We start from the raw sequence: 26,250 nt of genomic DNA, 5'->3' as shown, positions 1-26,250 counted from the left end.
ACAGAGTATAATTGTAGAAATTGCCCTACTGTTGCTCAGTATGAGAGGATGGTGTGTAGTCAGTAAAGCTAAGACTGTGGACTCTGGTAGTACATGTCCAAAGCCTGCAGGTGGGGATGATGGGTTGGAGATGGAGGGGGCCAGTATTGAAAAGGCTGATCGTTTTAAATTGAACCTTCATTTAACTAGGCAAATCAGTTAAGAACCAATTCTTATTTACAATGATGGCCTAGAAACAGTGGGTTAACGGCCGTGTTCAGGGGCAGAATGACAGATTTGTACCTTGTCAGCCCGGGGATTCGAGCTAGCAACCTTTCAGTTACTGACCCAACACTCTAACCACTAGGCTACCTGCCTCCCCATAGTGTGAAAAGGCAGGGACCTGGCTTAGGAGGTTCTGGTTCTTGGGATGGAGAGGGTATCCATAGGTCAGGGGAGTGGGTGATAAAGAAGGAAAGGCTTCCTCTGGAATGAATGGGCAACACAAGAGAGAGCTAAGGCCAAGCCATTGTATTAGACAAAGTTGTTTTATATTCAAAACTTAGACACAGTGCTTTCGGAAAGTATTCAGATCCCTTACCTTTTACCACATTTTGTTACGTTGTTATTCCTCATCAGTCTACACACAATACCCCATAATGACAAAGCAACATTTTAGCACATTTATAAAAAATAATAAACAGAAATACCTTATTTACATAAGTATTCAGATCCTTTGCTATGAGACTCGAAATTAAGCTCAGGTGCATCCTGTTTCCATTGATCATCCTTGAGATGTTTCTGCAACTTGATTGGAGTCCACCTGTGGTAAATTCAATTGATTGTATATGATTTGTAAAAGGCACACACCTGTCTATATCAGGTCCCACAGTTGACAGTGAATGTCAGAGCAAAAACCAAGCCATGAGGTAGAAGGAATTGTCGTAGAGCTCCGAGACAGAATTGTGTCGAGGCACAGTTCGGGAGAAGGGTACCAAAAAATGTCTGCACCATTGAAGGTCCTCAAGAACACAGTGGCCTCCATCATTCTTAAATGGAAGAAGTTTGGAATCACCAAAACTCTTCCTAGAGATGGCCGCCCAGCTAAACTGAGTAATCGAGGGAGAAGGGCCTTGGTCAGGGAGGTCACCAAGAACACGATGGTCACTCTGACAGAGATCCAGAGTTCTTCTGTAGAGATGGGACAACCCTCCAGAAGGACAACGATCTAGCACTCCACCAATCAGGCATGGTAGAGTTGCCAGATGGAAGCCACTCCTCAGTAAAAGGCACATGACAGCCCGATTGGAGTTTGCTAAAAGGCACCTAAAGGACTATCAGACCATGAGAAACAAGATTGAAATCTTTGGCCTGAATGCCGAGCGTCACGTCTGGAGGACACCTGGCACCATCCCTATGGTGAAGCACGGTGGTGGCAACATCATGATGTGGGTATGTTTTTCAGCGGCAGGGACTGGGAGACTAGTCAGGATCAAGGGAAAAATGAACGGAGCAAAGTACAGTGAGATCCTTCATGAAAACCTGCTCCAGAGTGCTCAGGACCTCAGGCTGGGAAAAAAGTTCACCTTCCAACAGGACAACAACCCTAACCACACAGCCAAGACAATGCAGGAGTGGCTTCGGGACAAGTCTCTGAATGTCCTTGAGTGGCCAAACCAGAGCCCGGACTTGAACCCAATCTAACATCTCTGGAGAGATCTAAAAATAGCTGTGCAGCGACACTCCCCATCCAACCTGACAGAGCTTGAGAGGATCTGCAGAGAAGAATGGGAGAAACTTCCCAAATACAGGTGTGCCAAGCTTGTAGCGTCATACCCAAGAAGAATCACTGCCAAAGGTACTTCAACAAAGTACTGAGTAAAGGGTCTGAATACTTATGTAAAGGTGATACCAGTGTTATATTTTATATATATTTGCAAAAATATCTAAAAAACAGTTTTTGCTTTGTCATTATGGGATATTGTGTGAAGATTGATGAGGGGAAAAAAACAATGTGATCAATTTTATAATAAGGCTGTAATGTAACAAAATGTGGAAAAAGTCAAGGGGTCTGAATACTTGGCTGGATGTCCTGTGGGTGGTGGACCATTCTTGATACACATGGGAAACTTTGGAGCATGAAAAACCCAGCAGCGTTGAGGTTCTTGACACAAACCAGTGAGCCTGGCACCTACTACCATACCCCGTTCAAAGGCACTTAAATATTTTGTTCATCCTCTGAATGGCACACATACACAATCCATGTCTCAATTGTCTCAAGACTTAAAAATCCTTCTTTAACCTGTCCCCTCCCCTTCATCTACACTGATGGAAGTGGATTTAACAAGTGACATCAGTAAGGGACCATAGCCTTCACCTGATCAGTCTGTCATTGAAAGAGCAGGTGTTCTTAATATTTTGTACACTCAGTGTTTAGGCTGCAATAAATAACCTGTAGACAACACTAGGCAAATTTTAGAATGCCTGAACAATTTACTATGGAACTTTCAATTTCAGTTCTCCCTTGTCATATAGAGGGACATCATTTTCTTAATCACTTGCAGTAAAATGTGAGAAAATAGATTAGTGGTACAATCCTTCAATGAGCAGCAATCCAGGAAATATAATTGTCTACATCACAAATACTATTGGTCAAGAAAGTTCAAAGTACACTGCATTCTCTCTCCACGGAAACCACATTCTTATCATGGTTACAAGATACCACTATGTCTTCATGTACGCAGTCTCTTGTATGGAAATGTGATGAACAATATCATACGAAATAACGAGATCAGACAAAATATCATTTTATTATTTGATTTATTTTCTAATCTTACTTCATTGTTTTCTTTTACCTTTTTACAATGACTTGAAATTATAATTCCCCAAGAACAACAAGGGTTACATCATTCAGATGACCTTCAAAGAAAAACATAGAGCAGTAAACAATACATTATCCTTCAGAATAAGAATAAACTTCAGTTGTACAATTCTTGTTTCTACAATGTTCTCTTTTTCCCTTCCCATTCATTTTAAACGGCAAGCCATGCACTACTATAGTAGTGATGTTTGTGCCTTGAGCAAAACTTTCTTTGGACATTGGAAGCTAGTGTGAGAGCAAAAAAAAATCACAAACCATTTTATATACACATTTAAGTTTTTCTAAGTATAATTTAACAAACTGACAGTCACATACGGTCAGTGCTTTCCAAGGGCTCGTCATCAGGTTAGTAAGAGGGACAATTATGAGAGAGAGGCACAGTGTTAAGACTAGCAGGCCAGTTTTTCAGGGCAGAGTTGGACTCAGCAATGATAATGAATTACTCTTCTGATGATAACGTTTTCAAATTTCAGCAAGGAAGAGAGTGTGAACCGATAGTTAAAATGGTCAGTGAGAAGTAAAACTTCTGTTCTTTGGTCAGTTTTAAAATTATGTGGTTAAAAATAAATTGGAACGTGTTTAAAGTGCATTAGAGAATCCCATTCAATCAAGTGTAATGTCTGGACAGGACTCTGGTCTTAGTCTAATCAGTCAGCTAGCAATCATGCTAGTGTAAGTCTCACAACTAGCTGTCTAAACTACAGTAGACAGTCTGAAATGAAAAATAAACAAGGAATAAACAGAAAATAGGGTAATCCTGCTGCTGTCTGTAAGATAGGGGAAGATATGTCTTATGGTTTCCTCCTAGGAATGCACCACTGGCTGCTGGGTACTGTAGTAGTAAATGATTGGCTGAAGCCTCTTGAGCCTCATATCTGCTGGGGAAAGCAACCTATTACACTCAAAGGCAGAATGACTTGAACCACTCAGACAGTTCAGCCCTCTGTGGGCTGGCTTTCTGAGGCCTCACTATCTGTCCCGAGGCATCAGGCGCAGTGCAACTCCACTGACCTCCACATGATATGGTTCGGTGAACCTAATGATCGGTTTTAAAGATTCAGAAAGTGATATACAATAGTGATCAGTAGTTCTGTGCAGTGCCTGTTCTCAGCTGGGGCGATAACAGAGTTGGCATGTGTCACTGACGTTGACTACAATGACAATGCCCTTCATGAGGCCACTGTCTGCAACCTCAGCATTACAGTGGATCACACCTCAGTTGGGTTGAAGTGGAAAGACCTAACCATAAACAGACATTTTGAATTGGTCAGACGAGACTGAAGCACGCCAGTGTTGCCAATTCAATGGGTGCTCAATGCAACACTTTTGAAATGTACTGTATGCTACATTGAGTACAAGATATACATTTCAATCTAAAATAATCAACTATTTTTCTCAAATCAACAATTTCCCCTCGAGTAGCATTCAACCATTAAATCCGCTGAATGCCAGTTTCCCTTGAGAAGCCATAGATTCCAAAACTATTTACAAACTTTTCCCTCAAAAACAACTACTATTAGAGAGAAACAACAGGGCAGGGACTGTGAAGTGAAATGCAGAATAAATATCTGGATGTGATTCACAGATGGGAGAAATTGACGTGTACGGGCTACATGCGAGAGCGGCATACACAAGACCCTCCCTTGGGGGAGGATCATATTATTTTTCAGCAGAAGACCAAAAAGAAAATGATGAAAAATGCAATTCCCCCCCCCCCCCCCCAACTATAAAAATACCTAGAATCTAAAGGTTCGGGGAAAAAATGACATGTACAAGTCGTTTACACACAAGGCCATTTTCCATGGAGCGCTGAAGAGGAGAAAAGCGTGGTGGCATACTGTAGCAAGAGTTTGATAGGTGGTGGAGGTGGCTGCGGTATTTTTTTTTTAGTATAGCTGCGATGGTTGGTACAGTATACGTTGCTGTTCATCCCTTTCACCCAGGGACAAACCACAAGCTGTCAGCAGTTCCAGCAAGTAAGAGTCAGCAACAGTGATATCCTTCAATATGTCCAGTATCTCAGGGAGTGCATTAGTGAATAGGTAGCACTGATGACGTGTATTAAAAGTCTGCCATTCTCATTTCCTCTTGCTTACGTCCAGAAATGTGGCGAAAAGTTCCCGGAAATTCAGATTGGTGCTTAGTCAACTGAGGCTCATACAGTAAAAGAAGGGAGTTTTGTTGGTTTGCTGACGTCCGTTTGTCCACAAAGTCTGTTCTTCTTCGTTCTCCACTGTTCTTCAAAACATTATTGCTTCATCTAAGTGTTGAACATGTTCCGCTCCTTTAAATCAAAAAGCTGTGGGAGAGTAACGACATGTAACCTCTTCAAAAAAGGTCAGTTTTCAAATCAATTCAGCATTCTTAATTCATTCATATTGTTTTAAAACAATATATCGTCATATTACGATTACATCCCTTCACAATAAACTTTACATTTTTTAAATATTTTTTTTTATACAAATAATACTTTTTTGTCTAAACCCCCCCCAAAAATGAACTGATTCTATTCCTTCAATAAGACATTATTCATTAGTCAAATTATTCAGCATTTTCTGTCTGAACATCTTTACGGAAAGTAAGTCACTTATCCAGTAAATGTTTTTGGTTACAAGCAGACCAGACATGTCCTTCCCACTGGATAAACTGGCTCCCTTTCACTTTCACTCAGCAAGGCTCCACTAAGGATCAGGTGGGTCAGTCACACTATAAAAGAACACTTCCCAGCGCACTCAGCTCAAATAAAAACAACACAGCAACATTTTCTCTCCATTTGATTTAGTGTCCAAGTTAGACAATCCAATTATTTCCTGTCAGTATGACCAACATTTATGTCAGTATTTGTCCGTTTTTAACTACCTCAAAGTCAGAGCTTACATTAAAAGGAATTGATGTGATGGAGAAGTGTTCTTGTATTGGAGTATTTAGCCCGCCTGACCCCCTAGGACCTCTGTTTCATTGTAAAAACAAACGGAGATACAGCAAACAATGAGCCACTCAGCTTCACTGTGGAGACATTGAGGCTCACAAGAATGAACATGTCATTCGTGTTACTACCATTGTAGTCACCAAACCTTTTTAACCTTTTTTCAAAACAAAGTATTGCAAGCAACACAACAAAAAAAACGTAACACACACATACACAAATGCATGCATGCACTCACACACACACACACACACACACACTAACCCTCAGGGCATTTCTTGTCCTCTACCCCAGGAAATGTCCCTCACCTGGGTTGGGTTAACTCACACTGGGAATATAACCCAAGTCAAAAGTCAAACCAGGATAAAGACTTACACTGCAAACGTGACACGGTTTATGTAGTCTGTGTTCAAGAGAGCAGCCAGGGTCAACTTCATCTGACCTCGTCCCCTGACCAGTGCTACATCCGGTTTAAACGTGGATTAAACATGGTTCAGTCCGATACAGGAGAACGCTCCCAAAACACCCCAGGAGTTCATTTACTGAGCTCATGGTGAAAGATGGTATTGGCTGATATGTAGTGCAAGGACAAAACATTTTAGAATCATGCTAGCATTGGGGCTCACAAGATTTCATTGCCAAGAAGATATTTAAGGGGACAGTGACCCGTTAACCAGGTCTTCCATGGATTCCAAGAGTTCCTCAGAGAAAACACATTTGCACACACAACCTCAGACACACAAGGAAAACTCAGGTCCCTCTACCCAAATGCAGGGAAGTCATTAGAACCAAAGCCTACTGTATACAGGGGGAACAGACACACACACAAAGCAAAGCTCAAATCCCAGGGACGTTAAACCATGTAGCTTATTTTCTCATAGACAACAGCCACCAACAGTGACAAAAAATACATCTTCTTTAATGATAATTGGAGTACTTTTCCCCCACCTAGTATAGTTCAATAGGTATTGCTCTCTCTGTGGTCAGTCTCAGTAGCCAGTCTTTAAGTGTTTAGCCAGTCTCTCCCAGTCCAGCGAGGCGGAGAGGCCGCCAGGCTGCCCTACTTCAAGACAGCCACCTCTACTTGACTTCCAGCATGGAGGGGTTGGACTCCATGATGGCCACGATGATGCGGTCGATGTAGTCCTGTAGTCGGAAGTTGACGTCCTCCTGCTTGCGGATGGCCTCCATCAACTGCAAAAAAAAAAAAAAAAAAGATCTAATGTTTACAAGGATTTAAGGAAAAGACCTTTTCATTTGCACTGAAAAATGATTCAAGATGGTAAAACGGCACAACAAGATATACAATACAGAGTTCAGCAATAAACGTGAAAGATTCAGAATTGTGATGAGGCCGCCATCTGGGCACCAGGAGTCTTAAGAAATGTATTTTATTCCACCTTTAATCATCAAGGTTAAAAGGGGGAAAGGGGAATACCTAGTCAGTTGTACAACTGAATGCCTTCAACTGAAATGTGTCTTCCGCATTTAACACAACCTTCTGAATCAGAGAGGTGCGGAGGGGGCTGCCTTAACTGTTAGTCTCACTAACCACGTTTCTATCCAATGGCAGTAGAAACACTTTTCTGCACAAACATTGATATAATAACCATAATATCGAAGCAAACTTGGAGTCACGCGATGACGTGTGGTCCTCCCACTACGACACGGGAAATCATGCAGTTTATTAGGCTACAGATGAAATAAGTTATGATGAACTTCACAGGGTGGTGAAAGTGCACAGCGATGAGCTTGATGCTGCTTTCCAATAAATATCGAGGGTCTTATTCTGGTGACGTGATGATTGATGCTCGGCTGCCGTTTGACAAATTTAAATAATCTCGCTCTGTCCTTTTGCCTATAATAATCTCATCATGTAGGCTATACCTGCACTGCATCTGCCAGATGTGTGTACAAACTTTTGACTGGTACTGTATATTTATGGCCTGTACATTTTTGGCCTTCTCTGCATATCTATGGCCTTGTATCTATGCTTAGCCTTCTCTGTATATCTATGCCATGTACATCTATGTGTATCTACTGTTTACATGTATCTATCTATATTGTGACTCACCTCTCCCCGGGACACAGAGTTGATCTCGGCAGCCAGTGACTCGGAGAAGGAGGCCGTCACCAGGTTCTTGGCTCCCTGGATGCTCAGGTTGATGATCTGGCCGTTCAGCTCATCGTTCTGCTCCTTCAGACTGCGGTTGTCTTGCTTGAGGCGTCGGATCTCCTGCTCCAACTCGGCCTCGCGGGTGCGGCTCTGGTACTCCTGCAGCCCGGCACTGGGAGAGCGTCCTCTCCTAGCCTCTGCCTCCAGCTTGTACAACTGCAGGTGCTCCAACTGCTTCCGCAGGTCCTCAATCAGCTGGTGGAGGGGGGGATAGGAGAGGGAGAGAGAGAGAGAAAGACCGCTGTTAGAGAGAGATACAGGAATAGTCTATTCTGCAAGAGCAACTAGTCACCAACCGTTGGAGGGGTAGGTTGAAAAATAGAAAACGTTAAAAAAAAAAAAACTTTTTTTAATTTTTTTTTTACATAAGTTCTACCCAGCAGCAGAGAAATAACGAAAAGCAAAAACAAACCCTACTCATCGACAGACCAAATCTAAACAACAGACAGGACAACCCTCCACATTTGACGTGCCTTCCGAGTCAGACTGACGTACAGTTTGCGATGTACAGGTGTCACCTCGTGACCTCTCACCTCCTGCGTGTGCTCCTTTTCCTTCTGGTTCTGGTGGCGCTCGTGGGTCAGCTTGTCGGTCGTCTTCCTCCGGGTTTCCAGCTCCTCGTTCATCCGCTCCGTCACGTCCTCCACCTCGTCTTCCAGCTTCCTCTTCTCCTGATGGGCGAACGAGAAGGAGGAGGAATGAGAGATAATAGGAGAAATACACAGACAAGGTATGGGAGGGAAGAGAAGGAAACTTGCCAAGGAAACTTGGGAAATGGGGGTTGAGGTAGATGGAAAGAAGAGGTGGATGAGAGGTAAATAGACAAGGGATTGGAGGGAACAGAAAGGAGATGGGGGAAGAGAAGGAAACTGGAGGTGATAGGGAAGTGAATGAAGAAGAAAGGGAGGAGTAGGAAGAGGGGAAGAAAGACGAGGAGGAGGAGAGAAGACAGTGCTCTTACCTCCTCTAGTCTCTCGATGTTGGCGCGGTAACAGGGCACACAGGATTTCAGCTCACTGTTCTCCTCATCCAGCTGCTGCAGCCTAGGACAGAAAACTGCGCAGTTAAATTACATTCACCAATGTTAGAGCCGCGGTACACAACACATTTGACAAAACCAATTCAATCTATTCAAATCATTCATTCAACAAATTAAATTAACATTCTGTTCCACACACTGGCACATTCACAGCTGAGCAGATACAGTACAACTGACCTAGCCTGACGACTCACACTCCATTCTTCCTCTGCTCTGTCGTTCGCGACATGCTTTAGTCTGAGACTGCCATCATTGAAGCCGTTTGTGGTGACGAGGGGCACGAGGGGTGTTGTACAAAACAAAGTCATCAGAGATTGGATCGTCTCTAACCAATCAAGTATCAAAGCCAATGACACATTTTCAAACCACCGCTTTACCCGCATGTGTTCTTGCTCTGGCCCAACCCATCAGTTTCTGGACCAATCAGACGGCCCCGAATGCGTTCGCATTTGGTGAAGGGTCAGGGAAGTACTCACATCCAGATTCATTGCGGAGAAGAAACTAATGTCCGTGGGCGTGGCCTTTGGCCAAAGCAAGGAGTCTGGGTAGTCAGGCAACAACTGACCTGCTGCGACACCTACAGGTAACTGTCAAAATAAAGGAAACACCAACATAAAGTATCTTAAGGAGTTGGGCCACCACGAGCCGCCAGAAGAGCTTCATTGAGCCTTGGCATAGATTCTACAAGTGTATGGAACTCTATTGGAGGGATGCAACACCATTCTTCCATGGAAAATTATATAATTTGGTTTTTGTTGATGGTGGTGGAAAATGCTGTCTCAGGTGCTGCTCCAGAATCTCCCATAAGTGTTCAATTGGGTTGAGATCTGGTGACTGAGACGTCCATGGCATATGGTTTACATTGTTTTCATGCTCATCAAACCATTCACTGACCACTCGGTGCCTGTGGATGGGGGAATTGCCATCCTGGAAGAGACCACTCCCATCAGGATAGACATGATTCACCATAGGTTGAAGGTGATCACTCAGAATGGCAGTGTATTTACTCAAGTGTTTCCTTTATTTTGGCAGCTACCTGCTACAAGTCTACTCTACTGAGAAGCAGCTTTGGGTTCAAGGGCTTTGGGAGGGTGGTCCTGGGGCCCCTCCTGGGTGCACAGTTTTTGCCCTGGCACTACACAGCTGTAAACCAGTAGGTGTCAGTGAAGCCACACAATGTCACTGACCGACGCAATCATTGGAGCAGTGTTGACAATCACAGCCTCTAAAGGCCTATGTACCAGGCAACCTGCTGGCCAGCCTTGCAACAGTCTCAGTCACACACACACACACACACACACACACACACACACACACACACACACACACACACACACACACACACAGTCACACACACAGTCACACACACACAGTCACAGTCACACACAGTCACACACCTGGGCAGAGCTGAGGATGCTACGCACAGGTTGCTAACCTCTCTCCTCGTCTTTATGGACACGCACACCACACACCCACCCCCCACATACCTAGCCTGCAGGTTCTCCAGCTCCAGGCCCCTCTCCCGCTCCAGCTTGGTGAGGGCGTCCTTGTGGCGGCGGGTCTCCTGGTGCAGGTGGTCTTCAGCGCGGAGCTCTTGCTCCTTGAGCTGCTCCTCCAGGGCGTTGGCCCGGTGCACCAGCTGCAGGTTCTCCTGGCGGAGGCGTGCGTGCTGCTCCCCGCTAGCCTCCGAGTCCTTCTCCAGCTCCGCCACGCGTCGCTCCAGCAGGAGCACCTGGGAGGAGGACGGGGTGAGGGTTAGCCCAGAACAGTGTTGTTTGTTTATTACGATCTCTTTAAGCCCACAATGGGGGGGGGGGGGGGGACTACAAGTGGCACTACACTGTGTAGAATTGACCGGTGATTTGTTGCATTTAAATTATGCTATTGAGAACTGGATTATATTTTTATTTTATGTTCAGTGGTTTCAAGTTTTAATGTAAAATGCACAGGTAGTGAAATGCCTTTCTTGCAAGCTCTAAACCCAACAATGCAAGTATAATACTGTGTATGATACTGTGTATGATACTGTGTATGATACTGTGTATGATACTGAGTATAATACTGTGTATGATACTGTGTATGATACTGTGTATGATACTGTGTATGATACTGAGTATAATACTGTGTATGATACTGTGTATGATACTGTGTATGATACTGTGTATGATACTGTGTATGATACTGTGTATGATACTGTGTATGATACTGTGTATGATACTGTGTATGATACTGTGTATGATACTGAGTATAATACTGTGTATGATACTGTGTATAATACTGTGTATGATACTGTGTATGATACTGTGTATGATACTGTGTATGATACTGAGTATAATACTGTGTATGATACTGTGTATAATACTGTGTATGATACTGTGTATGATACTGTGTATGATACTGTGTATGATACTGAGTATAATACTGTGTATGATACTGTGTATAATACTGTGTATGATACTGTGTATGATACTGAGTATAATACTGTGTATGATACTGTGTATGATACTGTGTATGATACTGTGTATGATACTGAGTATAATACTGTGTATGATACTGTGTATAATACTGTGTATGATACTGTGTATGATACTGAGTATAATACTGTGTATGATACTGTGTATGATACTGTGTATGATACTGTGTATGATACTGTGTATGATACTGAGTATAATACTGTGTATGATACTGTGTATAATACTGTGTATGATACTGTGTATCATACACTGCATGTGTTGTTTGACGCTGAACTCTTTCTTTACATTATACAGCACTGTATGTCAATGCTGTTTGACACGGTTGATAAACTCGGTATGATGCGGTATAATCTTATGATGTTGAACTCTGACCTTGTCAGTGATGTCGGTGTCAGCCAGGTCCAGTATGTCCCGGGACAGCTCACTCATGCTGTCCAGCGTCATGGAGCTGTTCTGGAGGAGGTGTCTGAAACGCCAGGGAGAAGAAATAAATGTTTGTGATAAAAATAAAAAAAAGCAGCTCCAAACTGTTCCGTCCTGGAAAACTTTCACTTTGCAACTTCACGATAAGTCAAGATAGCTAGTTGTGTTCATCATAATCCACCATATTTTCACGTTCAATCTAAAATAATTTTCTACTGAATTGATAAAAATAACTCATTTTGACCTACCGCGCTACTTTCTTGCTGGACAGCCTCTTGCTGGAGCTGAAAGGGGGGGGTAGAACAACAGAAGACCAGTCAGAAGGGAGAAAAGACAGATGAAAGAGACAGCGTCTGTCTCTTGGTGTCCTTCCTCCCCACCCCCTCATCCCTCGCTCCAAAAAGCAGAGGGATAAAGAGGTTGTCATACGGGGAGCACAGGATCCTAATGTAAGGTACATGTTCATTTGCACGTCTGCAGATACGCCACAGCAATAAAACACACACGCCCGCATTTGAAATGCAACCCGAAAACAAAAATGCAGGTTTTTTATTGGACTGGTCTAGGAGGTAGGCCTAGTCACTCCCTGTTTCAGTCCATTTTCATCCGTTTGGTGCCTAATGAACACAACCCAGACACAAAAGCATGTGTATCAGTTAAAAAGGTTGGTTTTTCCATCAGCATTCATGCTTGAACAGGTACAAGATGATTCAATCCATTTGTAAGGCTGTAATAGAGTGAGTACTTTAAATGGAATATGAGAGCAATGATATAAGCCATGCACCACTGCCAATGATGTCAATTACCTGGAAGTAAATTCAGGTTTAGCATATATTTTTTTTTTTTGCAACGTTTGTCACTGCACACATGGAATTGTTTCCATGACCTTGACAGGATGAGAGATATGTCTGCATGGAACTCATAGGGCATGCAATGATATGAGCAATGGGAACTCTGGGCAAACCTTCTGTTGGCACCAACAGCTAGAGCAAAGAGTGGCGGTCCACCAAACTCACCTTTACCAACATCGATTATGAACCTTAGAAACCTTATTTATAACACCACAGTACAGACACCACGAGCAAGCTTGAGTTTGAGTGAGAGGTTCTCCCCAAAGCCGAGTCGAACCAAGCACTAACGCTGTCAACACACCGCAACTCACACACAAACGTGCACTGAAGAGTCAAGATGAGTGGAGTGGAGATGTGTGTGACGACCTATTCAAAAACATACGCACAAACGCTGTCAAACTCTGTGCATGTGTCCGCCTGTTTGACAGTATTAAACACAACACACCTGTGTGCATCTTACAAACGGAACACAACAGGACAGCACACGCACAGAGAACGAGAGCAGTGTGTGGTACCTAGTCAACACGGCAATACACACACACACACACACACACACACACACACGGGATAACCTTAGTGGTGGTGGGGAATGTTACCTATTCATCTCTAGGAAATTGAGGCGAGTGGAGAGGTCCTCCAGGCGAGAGATTTGTTTGTGACATTGGTTACAGAAAAAGTCCAGCGCTTCCTCCCTGAGGAAGCTCTGAAAGCTGGCAGGGAGAGTAGTGGGGGTGCTGGGGAGAAAAAGAGAGGAGGAAAGGAGGAGAAGGGGAGTGAGTGACAGAAGGGAGGTGCACCGTGATGGAGAAGAGGAAGCGTCGGGGATCAAGAGTGCAGGATCAGGAGAGTTTGTGAAAAGTGAAACTTTGTGAGTAATTGAGCTGTGTGGGGGTAAACTGAAAGGATGGACTCCTTCTAAGAGCGCTGTTCCAACCAAGGGTTCTTCCCGCCCCTTCAACAGAAGGGCTACTGTCATGGAGAACACTTTTATCTGTACATTCATGTATTACTTTAGTGACTTGGCCCCGAGGAGCTGCAGTGAGGTTCATATTCAGCTCACGATAACTAGCACACAAACAAACATCAATAGCTAACTGGAGTTTGTGTGGTCGCCGCAGCCTCTCCTCACGTCACCTTTTCTGGCTGATAATTTATTCAGAAGAGTGCGCCTCTGTATGCGTGGGGTGTGCCTCGATTCCTGCATGCGTGGCGTGTGCCTCGATTCCTGTATGCGTGGCGTGTGCCTCGAATCCTGTATGTGTGGCGTGTGCCTCGATTCCTGTATGCGTGGCGTGTGCCTTCGATTCCTGTAAGTGTGGCGTGTGCCTCGATTCCTTTAAGTGTGGCGTGTGCCTCGATTCCTGTATGCGTGGGGTGTGCCTCGATTCCTGTATGCGTGGCGTGTGCCTCGATTCCTGTATGTGTGGCGTGTGCCTTGATTCCTGTATGCGTGGCGTGTGCCTCGATTCCTGTATGCGTGGCGTGTGCCTCGATTCCTGTATGTGTGGCGTGTGCCTCGATTCCTGTAAGTGTGGCGTGTGCCTCGATTCCTGTATGTGTGGCGTGTGCCTCGATTCCTGTATGTGTGGCGTGTGCCTCGATTCCTGTATGTGTGGCGTGTGTGTCTCGAGGTGGTCATAGGTTCCTGAGAATCACTGCTGTGCTGTCTCAGGCATGTTCTGCTGGCTGGCCTGTAGTGAAGGACACTTATGTGAAGTAACAGCTGCAGTAGGGTTTGTGTGTAGCAGTAGTAGTGATGCAGAAGTGTGGGATTGTAGACAGAGTGGCAGTGAAGCAGCAGTGTAACATCTAGGTGTGTGTGTGTGTGTGTGTGTGTGTGTGTGTGTGTGTGTGTGTGTGTGTGTAGTAAGATGAGGAGAGTGGTTAGCGTCTTGTGCGTACAGAGGAGTGTGTTTACACACAGCAGTGTGGAGAGGGTCAGAGAAATTTTCGGCATCACCGCATACACTACTGCACTAACCACAATGCTCCTGAATCACAATGGCCTCATTCAAATTGCCTTAGTGCCCACTCATTCTGGTTGGAAGGAATTTACGGTTGTAAGGGTGACTTACAGAGGGAGGGAAAGGTTTAGAATTACTGGTAACTCGGAAGGAATCATTAAAGCCAATCCACTTGGGCCGGCTTATTTCCATATTGTGACCGAGAAAAACCCAGGCAGTTAGCTGGCTAAGAATTTGCAGGCATGAAAGATAGGGAAAAATATCACCCAAATGGGAATTACGCATTATCCGGCTTAGGGTCTCTGATGAAAACAGAGTGTGGGAGAAGGAGGGGGTGGAGCGGCTACAGAAAAAGAGGAGGGGAAGTGCTCAGGAGTGTTCAGGCAGAGCAGTACTGTGTCAGAAGAAAGAGAGAGGGGAGTGAGTGATCAGATGTGGTCAGGTGAGACAGACTTAACACAGTCCATACTGGCTGGCTCAAACGCAGCTTTGTTAGCGAGCCTTTGGAAAGCCTGTAACTCTCTGTTAATAAACACGCTTGGTTATGTCCACCCTTGATGACTGGATATGTGTAAGTGTATGGTGTGCAGTAGCTCTAAAGAGTAAGCAGCAACAGGAAGAGTTCTAAGTAAGTGAACTTTGCCCTTGTTCCCTTTTTACCTCGCCCTTCAGGAGCAGGAGTCAGTGGGAGTGGACTGGAAATGAGGTCTCCAGAGAGTTCTTATCCATGTTTGACCTCCAGTCTTTCCAAACATACAGCCAGTCTGTCTTGTTATAACAGCACCAGGGAAGGTTGTGGCTAGGGCTGAGAATGTAGCTGGGAATGTGCCACCACCATTTCCAGAGACTAAATCCACCGTGCTCCTCTATCCAGCAAGACAACACGTTCCCTGTTCCCTGACAGGAGCCAACAACTGCGCTGTATGTTTGACTTTAGAGACGATGCCCTAGGATAAAGTAATGTTATTGTTGGTAACAATGTGGCAGCTACTGTGGGTGACCTTCATCCGACACGCCAGAGTTTTGAACTGATTCGTGGCACTTAAAAACATAGCAGTTGTGTCGTATATGAATGTGTAGGCTGTCACAGTCTTACTCTGAGTGCTCAGTATGACCCTGGCTGCTGTTCTTTAGGGTGGCCCGTACCTGGGAGAGAGTAGCAGGGAGGAGCAGTTGCTCTGGTCGGGGGTCTGGAGGTGGGATGAGTCCCCCTCTCCCTCGGTTCCCTCCTCAGTGGTGTCCAGCAGCAGCTCCGAGGTGTTGCTCTCCCCAAAGTCCTCAAAATGTTCCTCATCCCCGCCAATCACTGTCACCAGGGTGTGGCTGTGCAACTCAGAGCTCAGGGAGAACCTGAGGGAGAGAGAAAAGAGGGATGATTGTGTATAAAAGAGAGAGAGAGAGAGAGAGAGAGAGAGAGAGAGAGAGAGAGAGACAGAGAGACAGAGAGACAGAGAGACAGAGAGACAGAGAGACAGAGAGACAGAGAGAGAGAGAGAGAGAGAGAGAGAGAGAGAGAGAGAGAGAAACATAGGAGGAAGAATGCCCCTTCAGGTACACACACAGGAATTGCATATAGCCACGTTCACGGAGGTATTTTTCTAAATTTACCCAAATTTGTGACTGTATTGGTGTCTGTATCAATGGTGTCTCAGGGGTGGAAATGCCAGAAAAATCTTGAATTGACCTACTCATGGTTTGTGGTTCTATGCCTGTATGTGCGTTTGTTCCTTAGATTGTGTACAAACTTATTTACGGGCTAAGGCTAGGGCTAGAGCTTAGTTTTTATACCTGACTATCTCTGTTTATCACTTCACTGTAAAAAAACAGGTCTGGGTTTCCTTCACCAACAGACCACGGAGGCATCGCTTCCGTAACACGGATGATCTATTTTAACACGGCTTTAACCAAATTAGAAGCGCTCAACTATCACAGTACGAGTGTGGATATGTTCCAAGTTCTATATGCAGACTTTAGCACACTGTTTGTGTTGAACTGTGATGCATTGAAAGCAACTAGCCTAAATCCAACAAATAGAATATTTGGCATCCCAGATTAAGACAGCCCTACAAAGCGCCCGGCAATCTCGACAAGTTTAAAATCAATTGTCTTTAAGGGTAATCTGATAATTCATTAATCCCACAGACTCGTTGGTCAAGATGAAGCACATTTAATGTTCATGGTCCACCGGCAATATACATCTGATGTCTAGCTACACTCGCTGCATGAGAGTGGCGCTTTCACTAGGTTCTATGTAGTGTAAGCTTAAGGGGTGACCTTAATTGAAAAGAGACTGGGCGAAGCTTCTCGTCAAGTTTAAAATTAGCAGGCAAATCTTCACACAAATACATGGAAAGTTAAAGTTAGTCATGTTTAGCCACCAAAATAGACATGCTTGGCTGGTCTGCGACGGCCTATTGGTAGGTTCACCTGAGTTCAGATGATATATAATAGTGGCCCTGCTTTCTGTAACAAGAAAGGGTATTAGATAGCCAGACTTTCCTTTGTACCCCAACAGGACATGAAGGGTGGCTGGATTGTAGCTACATACACACAGGATATACACCTCAGCACCATTCCAAGGGTTGCTGTCAATCCAATGACAAAGCCTAGTTCTATTTCTTGTGTTTACACATACAGAGTCAACAGACTTTTAACCCACTCAATCCTACCTTCAAATTCACTGTACGCTAACCACCGACAGGGTAGCCTGCACTTAAACACTGATCAACTTCAGATACACTTCAGCCTCTCTCAACCCAACATTAAAAAACAATTAACACTGACTCAGCACAAAACTTGCGACACCCTAACACTTGAACACTCTAGCATAGCACTCAAAACCTCAACCTCAATACATTTGACTCGCAGCCCAACATTCGGGCCCACTTACCCACTACTCAGCCCGACACTGAGGTCCCTAGTAAGGTCCCGCACATGGAGGGCAGGTGAGGAGAGAGACCGCATCTTTAAACGCCGCCCGCTGCCCCCGCGTCTCAACCTCGGAGCAACTGGAGACAGACGACCTCCAGTCAACCAGAGTGGAATCCTGAATGCTCACTGGTCACACCAACCCAAGAGGAGTGCTGCTCAGTTCTTCAGTTAAGGAGACGATCCCAAAGACCTTGTCCACTCAAGGGATTAGTCCATGGTACCCAGAACATGTTACTGAGAGTCGCACACTCGTCTTTCTTTGCACGTTTTATAGGTTACCGCCAACTTGGTCGACTAGAAAGTCTTCCTCACAGTCTGTAACCACAAATGATCAGTCCTCACAAGTGACCAGCCGGATTGTCCCCTGTTACCATGGGCTCGTCCCCGTAGACATGTGGCAAGACAGGGAGGCAGGCTGTGAGTGGCTGAGGGTTAATACGATTAAGGGTTAAGCAGAGGCACCAGGCAGGTGCGGTGACCGGCCCGGGCCCAGCCGAGTGAGGTAGTGCTGGGGTAGGACACAAGGGGCGGACGGGCTGGGGCTGGGTAATCCTGTTAAACTCCTAATCCCCAGCCAAGAGCATAGACTCATTCATGTAAGGGCCGTCTCCCAGGGCACAGAAACTACTAGGAGGAGTTGAAAAACCAAAGCTTAAACATTTTGTTAAATGTTACTGACAGTGTTGAGTCATCATGTGTAGGAATGGAAATGTGTCTAGGTCTTCATGCAAGAGCACATGACAGGGAGGTGGGAGTGTGTTGTTATTGTTCTTATTCACTTAATTTATTTTTTTTTTTAATGGGGCAGGATCATCATGGGACTCATCACATGTTTCCAGTGGACTCCAGTGGGATATGATGTGAGATACACTCACAGGGCTGCTGTATAACAATTGCAGCGTCTTTCATGAAGCCAATTTATAATTTTAGAGTAGCACATCTGATTGCTGTCAGCGGTATGATCCCACCGCTGACACCCATTGTAAACCTTTTCACCGTGACGTCAACTCAAAATGGTTGTGGTTGGTTTGTGTAACTCACCTGCAGTGATCTTCTGACTCGGTGACAGACAGGGCAATTCAACACAGGAAATATGGAACTCAAAGAAGGAACTGAGCTGAAACGGAGAGGAATCTGCCTCAAGGACGAATTGATAGGCGAGGCCTGAGATAGCCACAACAAGCGAAATCTAGAAAGTTGTATAAGAAAACACCTGTATGGCAAGAGTAACAGGGGCATGATCTGACATAGCAGAGTAGAAAATGGATGTTGGATAGACTTTGCAGTTTGGCAGTGGAATACATTTCTATTCAAAATGTGTCAACACGATTCAGCCCAGCGAAAGGTCAAAATACACTGAAAGTCCTTTATTTCTTGGGAAGTTCAGCCCTGGTGAGTCAGGGGACGACCTTCCATGATTCCTGCCAAACCGCTGATAGTGCAGGACTGCTGAAACAGGAGAAAGTGGAAGTGCCTGCCGGCCGCGCTTTGGCCCCCATCAGCACGAAGGAAAGATAGGGCCCCTTCCAAAAAAAAAAAAAAGGAAAAGAGCAAAAAAAAAAGAGCAAACTCCACACTTCCTGGAATTCAAGGCACAGCTGTTGACAGGAAGTCCAAACACATCCCTGTTAACTGGTCCACCCCCCCAGATCCGTCATCTACCCGGATAGACAGGTTACACAGTCAGCAGATAAGACCTCATTCCCCTACACTTCCTCCTCCCTCGTGACTGACCCCAGCACTACAGGCAAAAACAACTCATTAATAGTCAGAATACAGACCCCAAACAGTAGCTACTTTCTTGAGCGGATTTACTTTTTTGAGCGGATGGCCAGAACATAATTCCAAATAATTTGTAGACTGCATATTGACCGCAAGAAGCCCAAACAGGTATAAGATGACTAATACATAATCATTTCAATCCTTACTTACATTTGTGTCCGATCAAATGTATATCTCTATTATGCGTGGGAATACTTTGGAACAGATTTCTAAATTTAAAATCACTTGGAGCTGTTTTTACCTGGGGGGGGCATATAAAATCACTTGGAGGTGTTTTTACTTGGGGGGGGGCATATAAAATCCCTCGCGGCCAAATTCGGCACAAATTTGCCTACATCAACAATTAGTCAATGTAAACTTCTACAATTAGGTATCAAACACTTAAACGCATAAGCTCTTGACAGAGATATCTGGAACTGCCTGTGTAAAGGACGTTGTCAAGTGGCTGTTCCAAACAGGTGGCGGGCACTAATCTGACATCTTAGGAACAGGGTGTTGGGGGTACGCACTACAGAGTGACCACAGCTGATAATCTTTGCTTAATTCTAACCATTGACTCAATTAAATCCTTAGGGGTGGAAGAACCCTACCAAAACAAATCCTTAGACAAAGAGCACAAGACAATGGTATATGTTATCAGTATTTGCCCCGAAGGGACATTATGTCTAGTTTTTGCCCTAAGGGGACAAATAAAGTAGCACTGACTTGAAACAAACTCGTTGGGCATTGATAATACTACACAAATAGAGCTCAAAAGGCAAGAGGTGTCATGCTATTGCCTGATTTCCGCTAACCAGAAAAGTTGAGGTAGAAGTGCAGGTAAAAGTCAACATAGAAGATTAACTTACTGTAATCATTGCAGCAACACATAACTCTTGGCCACTGAAGATCAACTTGTCTCAAAGCTCACAGTCAACCAAAAGACAAACTCAAACATACAGTGGATAGATCAGGGCACATGTAGCTGTCTCTTCAAGGTCTCTGCATTTTACATTGTGTCTGAGTGTGAGGTCACCTCGAATATCGTGCAGCAAAAAACGAGGGCAGAATGTTCAACAACCAAAGTGTAGTTTAATAACGGGGTAAGCAAGTTTATTTCAAACTGTCTGTGATCTATTACACCTTTGAAAATTATGTTGATGACCTAAGATCTCGATTCTCTACCATCTGGTCCTTAAAAAATAAAAACAATCGTCACTCAAAATAACTACTACTAATAACTATCTCCAGGCAAGTTATCTGCAAGTTATCTGCCGTGTGTTGAAGAGAGGTCCCACTGCAAATCTAAGAGTTCAAAACACGTCTGGCCAACAGTAATCGTCCAATAGTAAGACAATAACATGATCTATGTAATTTGTTAACTGATCAAAACAAACCATGGTAATTAGACTAGATGCACATTAGAGCCTGCATGCACTTGAGGAGCAGCCAGGACCAACCACCCTGGAGCAAACATAAACAAAAGGCGTCTTCAGTTAGATTGATATGATAAGACGTTTTGTTCTCGGTAGACGAAAGGTATTTTAAGCCCAGGGCCATTACAATGGTGGCTATTATTGCCTCTAATCTGTCTGGTGACCCACATAAGACTCCAAGTCGTCTCTAGAAACTAAGACGGGATACAGAGGCTTGATGCTACCGAGGCTGTGATGACTGGAGCTAGCGTTAGTTTGACTTATCCTAGTTAATTACCATTACTATTTCGACCTATATGTACAATAATGTTACAGTCAAACCCTGGTGTCTGAGTGATTAGCAGTGACTCAACGTGGGTGGTATTCAGGACAGCTTCGACCTACCTTTGCCTCACCTCGATTTAGCTACATACGAAATTACAACTTTAGCGCAAGGTTAAAGGTAGACTCAGCGATATGACGTAGATGGAGAAAGTAAACAGCACGGTGGATCAATTTCCGCAGCAACAAAGAGTGTTGAAGCGAGAGGCTCAACTTCGTCGCTGTTTTGGTCCCGTGGCTAGCACGTGGTAAAATCATGAAGCGTACCCGTGCACATGCGTAGATACTGTGTGCGATTGTCTTGCATTTCGCACATCGCAATATCCGCTGTGCTGCTCGTAGCAACGCCATTTCGCTGAGTCTACCTTTAATGATTATGGTAGTTCTAAGTACGAGGTGAAGGGGTATAGTTAGGGTTTGATTTTGGCCAACCGTATGTGGGTCGAGTTAAGGGGCCGAGGTTAGAGGTGATGATCAGGACTAACTATTGGGCCAGGGGCCTGTCCTGAGAAAACTGTGAATGACCATGCAGAGGCAAAAGTCAGCCAGAACTGACCTGTTGCTACTGTCCTCTGGGTCGTGGAGCGTGGCCTCGATGCCGCTGTCCGTCTCCACATCCTCGTGCATCTCGGGCTGGACCAGGGCTCCCGTGTCCTCGTCGGTAAACGTCTCACACTCGCTGTAAGTGCTCTCCGAGCCCAGGTATGCACTGTCCGTCACCTCGTTTTGCTACAGGAGGGAAATAGGACATTTATAGTTATTCTTTAAGACAAAGTTAGTAATCATATAATGTCACAATTGTGGTCTAAAGTACGTACATGTTTTGTTATTTAGCAAGACGCTCTTATCCAGAGCGACTTTACATAGCAATTAGGGTTAAGTGCCCTGCTCAAGGGCACATCGACAGATGTTTTACCTAGCTCCCGGATTTGAACCAACGACATTTAATTTACTATCTGAACTCTCTAAACCACTAGGCTACCTGCCACCCTGGTACACAAAGAGAGTTAAGTGGACATCGTTTGAATTGAGAAATCATTAACAGGTGACTAAAAACAGCAGTATGATGTCTGGTAGGTACAGTGCATTCGGAAAGTATTCAGACCCCTTGACCTTTTCCACAATTTGTTATGTTACAGTGCTATTTTAAAAAGTATTTAAAAAATAAAAATCCTCATCAATCTACACAGAATACCCCATAATGAATAAGTGAAAACAGTTTTTTAGGTTTGCTAATTTATAAAAAAATAAAAACGTATTTACATAAGTATTCAGACCCTTTGCTATGAGACTTGAAATTGAGTTCAGGTGCATCCTGTTTTCATTGATCATCCTTGAGATGTTTCTACAACTTGATTGGAGTCCACCTGTGGTAAGTTCAATTGATTTGACAAGTTTTGGGAAGGCACACACCTGTCTATATAAGGTCCCACAGTTGACAGTGCATGTCAGAGCAAAATCCAAGCCATGAGGTCGAAGGAATTGTCCGTAGAGCTCCGAGACAGGATTGTGTCAAGGCACAGATCTGGGGAAGGGTACCAAAGCATGTCTGCAGCATTGAAGATCCCAAAGAACGCAGTAGGCTCTATCATCCTTACATAGAAGAAGTTTGGAACCACCGAGACTCTTCCTAGAGCTGGCCGCCCGGCCAAACGGAACATTTGGGAGAGAAGGGCCTTGGTCAAAGAACCTGATGGTCACTCTGACAGAGGTCAACAGTTTCTCTGTGGAGATGGGAGAACCTTCCAGGAGGACAAACATCTCTGCAGGACTCCACCAATCAGGCACCAATCAAGCCTTTATGGTAGAGTGGCCAGACGGAAGCCACTCCTCAGTAAAAGGCACGACAGCCAACTTGAAGTTTGCCAAAAGGCCCCTAAAGGATTCTCAGACCATTATAAACAAGATTCTCTGGTCTGATGAAACCAAGATTGAACTCTTTGGCCTGAATGCCAAGCGTCACATCTGGAGGAAACCTGGCACCATCCCTACGGTGAAGCATGTTGGTAGAAGCATCATGCTGTGGGGATGTTTTTTTCAGCGGCAGGGACTGAGAGACTAGTGTGGATCGAGGGAAATATGAACGGAGCAAAGTACAGAGAGATCCTTGATGAAAACCTGCTCCAGAGCGCTCAGGACCTCAGACTGGGGCAAAGGTTCACCTTCCAACAGGACAACGACCTTAAACACACAGCCAAGACAATGCAGGAGTGGCTTCGGGACAAGTCTCTGAATGTCATTGAGTGGCAGGGCCAGAGCCCAGACTTGAACCCAATCGAACATCTCTGGAGAGACCGGAAAATAGCTGTGCAGCGACACTCCCCATCCAACCTAAGAATGGGAGAAATTACCCAAATACATATGTGCCAAGCTTGTTGCGTCATACCCAAAAAGACTCAAGGCTGTAATCGCTGCCAAAGGTGCTTCAACAAAGTACTGACTAAAGGGTCTGAATACTTATGTAAATGTGATATATCCGCTTTTTATTTTTAATAAATGTGCCCAAAATTCTAAAAACCTGCTTTTGATTTGTCATTATGGGACATTGTGTGTAGATTGATGAGGAACAAAAACAATTGAATCCCTTTTTGAATAAGGTTGAAACCTAACAAAATGTGGAAAAAGTCAAGGGGTCTGAATTCTTTTCGAATGCACTGTACATACAGTAGCTAATGTGTGGGTGGACTGTATAAGCAAATCAACATTAAAAACACCCAGTTCAGAGCCGATGACTAGAGGCTGTACTGGATACGGTTGACTCTTACGGCCTACTTTTTTCCGAGCTATAATTTTGCTGACAGCATTCATTGATATCAATTATGACTCCAGAGGAAAGATGTTTATCTGTGACGCATCCTGAGCAGATATGGAAAGAAACAAACGATGGTAATGATTAACAAGCTGTTACGTATATCATGAAACCAAGCAGAACAGATTAATTATGATCGTCGTAGATTGTATAGGCCAAAATGTGTCAATCTTGAGATAAGTCTGCTAAAAAAATTCACATCACCAATCATAGACGGTTCATCAAAGAAAACAAACAAAGAAACAGTATTCTCATAGGAGAGCGTAGTCGCAATTCAACTGTTGCCAATGGCAGTGAAAAGCCAATTAGAGCCGCGTCCAAACAACTGATGCGGCATAAACACATTTCAGATCCAACCTGTCAGGTTTCAGATGTCCGTGCCAAGCAAAGCCTACTGTGTCAACACCTTGAGTCAACATGGACTAACACAGAGATTTCACTTCCTAAAGCTCAAAGCACAAAAACACATCAAAATGTTCAAATAGACACTCAATAGAACTTCATAAGACATTTAGCTATAACAAGAGCCTGCCAGGTGAGTCTCAATGAGTCCAGAGCAAGAGAGCCATCATGGGAGACCCTCCCATACCTGTCTGTGTTGAGTTCCAGGAGGAACCGGGCCCAGAAGGCTGTCCACCATGCCCAAAACCATGCTGTCTGCCTGGGGCTCACGGGCAGGAAGACTGGCCTGTAATGAAACCCCCCAGTAATTTCCCCTCCTAGCGCTTCCTTCTTTTCAATCTCAGAAAGCAAAAGTGTAAAACATAAAATGCCCAACACCTAGTTCAGCTCCAGTGGGTTCTCAAAAGGGGTGGAGTCTGGAGACTGAAAGAGTCCGAAGGCAAGGGTACAGCCCGTACTGCCATTACCACCCCAACTACCCCTCTCATGGAATTTGATGATCAAAATGTCATATGAAAGAAAGGGAGCAATGTTCCCTTTAACGTTTTCTACTTCAATGTCTCTAGTTCCTGGACCAATGTGACAGGGTGAATCATTAAGCCACCGCCTGTTCTACCAGTCTTTACAGGCTTGTATGATTGGATGAAGAGGGCCATATAAACTCTATGTGCATAGCCATAAACTGACTAGTTGTTTACCTTAAAGGCCCAGTGCAGTAAAACATTTGATTTTCATGTGTTTTATATATATATATATATATATATATATATATATATATATATATATATATATATATATATATATATATATATATATATATATATATATATATATATATATATATATATATATATTTCCAAACTATGAGGTTGGATACTGTGAAAAAGAGAGTAAGGGCTGTTTGAAAAGACTGTCTGAAACGTCAGCCTGTTTTGGTGGGACGGAGTTTTGGCCGTAAATTAGTTAAAACAATGAGAGAGAGAGTTCCAAACCGCTCTGCCAATAACAGCTATTTTTTACTTTCCCCCTACCCATTCAGACCACTCCCAGACAGTCTTAGCAAAATTCTTGCTTGAGAAATGTCTCTAAAAAGCATTTATTTATTTTTTGGACCATTTTAATTAAAAACAGGTACTAAATTGTTAACACAGAAATGATTTGATACTGAGATATAAACGGCTGCATTGGACCTTTAAGGAGGCAAAACCAGCACGTTGTAAACCCAGAGATCGAGCCATTGGAGGAGAGGGGTCTGGTATTGGCTGTGTTAATGCATCTCTTCCTTATAAGAAGAGGTTAGGCCACAATGGCTAAGTATTGACAGGGAGAGATACTCTCACAATAACAAGGGGTAACAACACACTGGTTGGGTATTTGTGGGGACGTAAACAAGCCAGCTGAGAGCGGGAAGGACAAGGAAGAGGAAAAGTAGGAGGAGGAGGGTGGAGTGTTTGGTTTTCTCAAGGCAAGCAGGCCCTCCGCCCAGCTACCTCACCTCTCCTGTTTTGAGAGCAAACAGGGTTAGAACAGTGTGGCCATTGAGTGAGGAACCTTACTGCCAGGACCCCAGGGGGAAAACAACGAGTTCAGGGACACAGGTGTGGCATTGACATTAAAAGCACCAACCACCAACTCTCCCCAAACTCCATCCAATACAGCTACCGCTATTTCTTAGGGCAGGACATTTGTTAGAAATGTATACTGTAGTGATACAGCAGGTAATGTTTAATTCAATGTCATGGAGAGGACACCCAACACTGATTTTAAGCAAACCGTTTCTGCAACTATCTTCACTGTGTTTTTGGAGGTGTGTGCAATAACTAAAGGCTATTAGTTGTAATGTTCCTCTCCCATGTAGCTCAGCTGGTAAAGCATGG

General features: G+C 44.2%; 1 protein-coding gene across 6 annotated transcripts in view; it reads right to left on the bottom strand.

Moving 5' to 3' along the window:
* Positions 1 to 2,782: 2,782 nt before the first annotated feature.
* The window catches only part of rab11fip3 (RAB11 family interacting protein 3 (class II)), a 43,527-nt gene continuing 20,059 nt past the window's right edge, over positions 2,783 to 26,250 (bottom strand). The window contains exons 1-11 of one of the 6 annotated variants that reach the window (XM_021565194.3): positions 24,561 to 24,949; positions 21,719 to 21,891; positions 15,860 to 16,063; positions 13,346 to 13,483; positions 12,147 to 12,182; positions 11,848 to 11,941; positions 10,489 to 10,733; positions 8,924 to 9,005; positions 8,496 to 8,633; positions 7,861 to 8,157; positions 2,783 to 6,980 (exon numbers count right to left, since the gene is read on the bottom strand). In XM_021565194.3, the coding sequence (XP_021420869.1) occupies positions 6,867 to 6,980; positions 7,861 to 8,157; positions 8,496 to 8,633; positions 8,924 to 9,005; positions 10,489 to 10,733; positions 11,848 to 11,941; positions 12,147 to 12,182; positions 13,346 to 13,483; positions 15,860 to 16,063; positions 21,719 to 21,891; positions 24,561 to 24,623 (1,584 nt within the window). In that variant the 5' untranslated portion in view covers positions 24,624 to 24,949 and the 3' untranslated portion in view covers positions 2,783 to 6,866. Of the gene's footprint in view, positions 6,981 to 7,860; positions 8,158 to 8,495; positions 8,634 to 8,923; positions 9,006 to 10,488; positions 10,734 to 11,847; positions 11,942 to 12,146; positions 12,183 to 13,345; positions 13,484 to 15,859; positions 16,064 to 17,603; positions 19,275 to 21,718; positions 21,892 to 24,560; positions 25,006 to 26,250 lie in introns of those variants that run through there. The other 5 variants (XM_021565192.3, XM_090202214.1, XM_090202215.1 and 2 more) reach the window with 5 other exon arrangements.

This window comes from Oncorhynchus mykiss, chromosome 16 (genome assembly GCF_057628025.1).
Source record: "Oncorhynchus mykiss isolate SJ-2025 chromosome 16, ASM5762802v1, whole genome shotgun sequence".
NCBI classification, from domain to species: Eukaryota; Metazoa; Chordata; class Actinopteri; order Salmoniformes; family Salmonidae; genus Oncorhynchus; species Oncorhynchus mykiss.
Note: the sequence above shows the minus strand (reverse complement) of the source record. Positions and strands in the feature narration are given on the sequence as shown.